The following is a 3762-nucleotide window of genomic DNA, read 5'->3' as shown; positions in this document are numbered from 1 at the left end:
AATAAATGTGAAGCCTCCAAGTATGTTGTGACTTAAGTAGGCTGCAAATCAGACCCCAATGTGGTGATATTTTGTATGTGCTGTAACAAATAAAGCTTGCCTGAAGATCAGAGGGCAAAACCAGCCACTATTAGCCATAGAGGCCAAGCAGTGGTGACACATACCTTTAATCCCAGCGTTTGGGAGGAGGAAGCAAGAAAATCAGGAATTCAAGGCCACCCTGGGCTACACAAGATTGATCCAGTCTAAAAGAGAAACAGAGCCAGGCAGTGGTGGCACACACTTTTGATCGCAACACTTGGGATCTCAAGACTTTAATCCCAGTAGTTTAGTCCCAGGTTGATATAGGAAGTGATATGGCTGGGCAGAGAAAAGGAAATATAAGGCAAGAGGAGAAAAGAGCTCATCCCCCTTTCAGGCTGAAGATATGGTAGAGGTAAGAACTAGTGGCTGGCTGCTCGGCTTCTCTGATCTTTCAGCTTTCACTCTGATATTTGACTCTGGACTTTTATTAAGACCAATTGCGATTCATGATATACCCCCAAAGACTTAAACTAGAGTATTAGCATCCCATTGCTTTGGGTTCTATTGCCTTTTCAGTCTCACTATTTTAGTTTTTTTTTAATACCAATAGATATTTAAATACAAATAGACTGATAAAATATCTGTGTTATGGTTTAGAGCTTAGTACCACTTTCCAGTCAGTAATATCAACACCTGTCTTTAGAACTTTTATCAAGTGTAATTTAAAGCCAGAAATTTGGAAATAAAGAATGAAAGCTGTAATCTTTTTGGAGTTATGTTGGTATCATAAGGGGTTTCTTATACTACAACCTGGAGTCCATATTAACAAAATTTCACCAAGCCATCTTTTTCTAGGCAATCAAAGAAACCTAGCAGAATGGAATTCTGGAATGCTACCTTGGGAAGTGGCTTCATCTTGGTGGGGATTCTGGATGGCAGTGGCTCTCCTGAACTGCTCTGTGCTACAATCACAGCCCTGTACACATTGGCTCTGATTAGCAATGGACTGCTGCTCCTGGTAATCACCATGGATGCCCGGCTTCATGTGCCCATGTATTTCCTGCTTGGACAGCTCTCTCTCATGGACCTCCTCTTAACATCAGTCATCACTCCCAAAGCTATAATGGATTATCTGCTCAAAGACAACACTATCTCCTTTGAAGGTTGTGCCCTTCAGATGTTCCTGGAATTGGCAATTGGTGGTGCAGAAGACCTCCTTTTGGCCTTCATGGCCTATGACAGGTATGTAGCTATTTGTCATCCCTTGAACTACACAATCTTAATGAGGCCAATAGTCTGCTGGCTAATGGTTGCCACATCATGGATTCTGGCAGTCAAGATAGCCCTGGTACTTACCATCACCACCATGAATTATTCTTTCTGCAAATCTAGGGAGATCAGACATCTGTTCTGTGAGATCCCTCCTTTGCTGGAGCTGGCCTGTTCAGACACTTCTAGTTATGAGCTTGTGGTTTATTTGGTGGGTGTGCTCATGTTGGTTCTCCCTCTTACTGCCATCTTTTTCTCTTATGCATGGATTTTGTTCACTGTACTCCACATGCCCTCAAATGAGGGCAGGAAGAAAGCCCTTGTTACCTGCTCTTCACACATGACTGTCGTGGGCATGTACTATGGAGCTCTCATAGTTATATATATTCTACCCAGTTCCTACCACAATCCTAAGCAAGATAATATCCTTTCTGTTTTCTACACAATTGTCAGCCCAGCTCTCAACCCCCTCATCTATAGCCTGAGAAATAAGGAAGTGACTGAGGCTTTAAGGAGAGTCCTGGGAAATATTTGTTGTCATCACAACATCAAGAGAGTTCCAATATTACACTTCCAAACTTAAATTCTCCTCATCCTTAGAAGATTTCTACTATGAATGTAATACTCCTAGAAAAAAAACTGGACAGTTAAAACATGTATCTTTTGATTAAGAAGCATGGCAATGCAACAATCTTTTAAATAACCCTTTGGATAGTCTCTTCACAAGGTGAATAGTATAATATTTACACTGTTTAGAGTTTCTCTTCTGTGTCTCTATTATCTAACATAGCTGTTTACATAAAAATTCTAAAGGGAAGTACTCACTGGACCTGAACCCTGAGACATTACATCATATTAGACAAAGAACTACAGAAAGTAATTTCAAGTGGTGGCTCACAGATTATTAGGAGGGGATGATTGAGATTTACAAAAAAAAATTAAATAAAAAAATCAGTGAATCATAATACTGTCAGCAACAGCCTTGTCTAATGTCCACTAGATGTAGGACCATGGCCACTCTCCTTGTTTGTAAACATCAGCTTTATGGGTGCTCTGACATATGTCATTGCTGGGCAGGGAGGAATCTTTGCCTGTCCTTCCTTCCTTCCTTCCTTCCTTCCTTCCTTCCTCCCTCCCTCCCTCCCTCCCTCCCTCCCTCCCTTCCTCCCTCCCTCTTTCTTTCTTTTTTCCTTTCTATCTTTCCTTCCTTTCTTCTTTCTTTTTGTTCTTGTAATGGTGGAAATTAAATAAAAATATATGGCCAGGCGGTGTTGGCGCACGCCTTTAATCCCAGCACTCGGGAGGCAGAGCCAGGCGGATCTCTGTGAGTTCAAGGCCAGCCTGAGCTACAGAGTGAGTTCCAGGAAAGGCGCAAAGCTACACAGAGAAACCCTGTCTCGAAAAACCAAAAAAAAAAAAATAAATAAAAAATAAAAATATATGCTTTATTTTATGTTTAATAAAAACAAAAAGAATAAACTCACACTCTTCCATTTTTTCTAAGCATATCTTTAAATATCTCAGTAACTACTTAAGGTCCATTATGCTTGGAGTGTTTATCTGGTTTAAACATTAAACAATGTGTTCACATCTCATAATATAGTACCTGATATATATGCATAATTTTCATGGGTTTTGTATCAGTTAAAGATAAATTGGTACACACATTGTAGTGCCTTTCTTTAATCCCAGTACTCAGTATGCAAGTTGATTTCTGTGAGTATGAGGACAGACTAAGCAGGGATTCATAATGAGACCTTGTGTCAAAAACATTTAAAACCTGGAAAATAGAATAAATGTCAAAGAACCTTATTTTTTTGTTAATTTAAAAAGGTTGTATGCTCTATAGCCCATTTCTTAATTGGACTGTTGGGCATTTTGATGTCTAATTTCTTGAGTTCCTTATATATTCTGGATATTAGTCCTCTGTCAGATGTGGGGTTGGTGAAGACCTTTTCCCATTCTGTAGGCTGTTGCTTTGCCTTGTTGACCATATCCTTTGCTCTACAAAAGCTTCTCAGTTTCAAGAAGTCCCATTGATTGATTGTTTCTCTCAGTGTCTGAGCTACTGATGTTATATTTAAGAAGTGATCTCATATGCCAATGCATTCAAGACTACTTCCTACTTTCTCTTCTAGCAGGTTCAGAGTAGCTGGATTTATGTTGAGCTCTTTGATCCACTTGGACTTAAGTTTTGTGCACGGTGATAGATATGGATCTATTTGCAGCCTTCTACACGTTGATATCTAATTACGCCAGCACCATTTGTTGAAGATGCTTTCTTTTTTCCATTGTATAGTTTTGGCTTCTTTGTCAAAAATTATATGTTCATAGGTGTGCAAATTAATGTCAGGGTCTTCAATTTGATTCCATTGGTCCACATGTCAGTTTTTATGCCAGTACCAAGCTGTTTTTATTACTGTAGCTCTATAGTAGAGCTTGAAGTCAGGGATCGTGATGCCTCCACAG

The 3762-nt window shown here is 39.6% G+C and overlaps 1 protein-coding gene across 1 annotated transcript; it reads left to right on the top strand.

The window, feature by feature from the left end:
* Nucleotides 1–901: 901 nt before the first annotated feature.
* LOC128123865 (olfactory receptor 2AG1-like) lies at nucleotides 902–1876 on the top strand. The gene has a single exon (XM_052760149.1). It carries the CDS (start codon nucleotides 902–904, stop codon nucleotides 1874–1876), a length of 975 nt encoding a protein of 324 aa, XP_052616109.1.
* Nucleotides 1877–3762: the final 1886 nt, after the last annotated feature.

Source organism: Peromyscus californicus, unplaced genomic scaffold (assembly GCF_007827085.1).
Source record: "Peromyscus californicus insignis strain IS unplaced genomic scaffold, ASM782708v3 Scaffold_4__1_contigs__length_199733344, whole genome shotgun sequence".
NCBI classification, from domain to species: domain Eukaryota; kingdom Metazoa; phylum Chordata; class Mammalia; order Rodentia; family Cricetidae; genus Peromyscus; species Peromyscus californicus.
The sequence above is the reverse complement of the archived record's forward strand: the minus strand, read 5'-3'. Positions and strand labels throughout refer to the sequence as shown.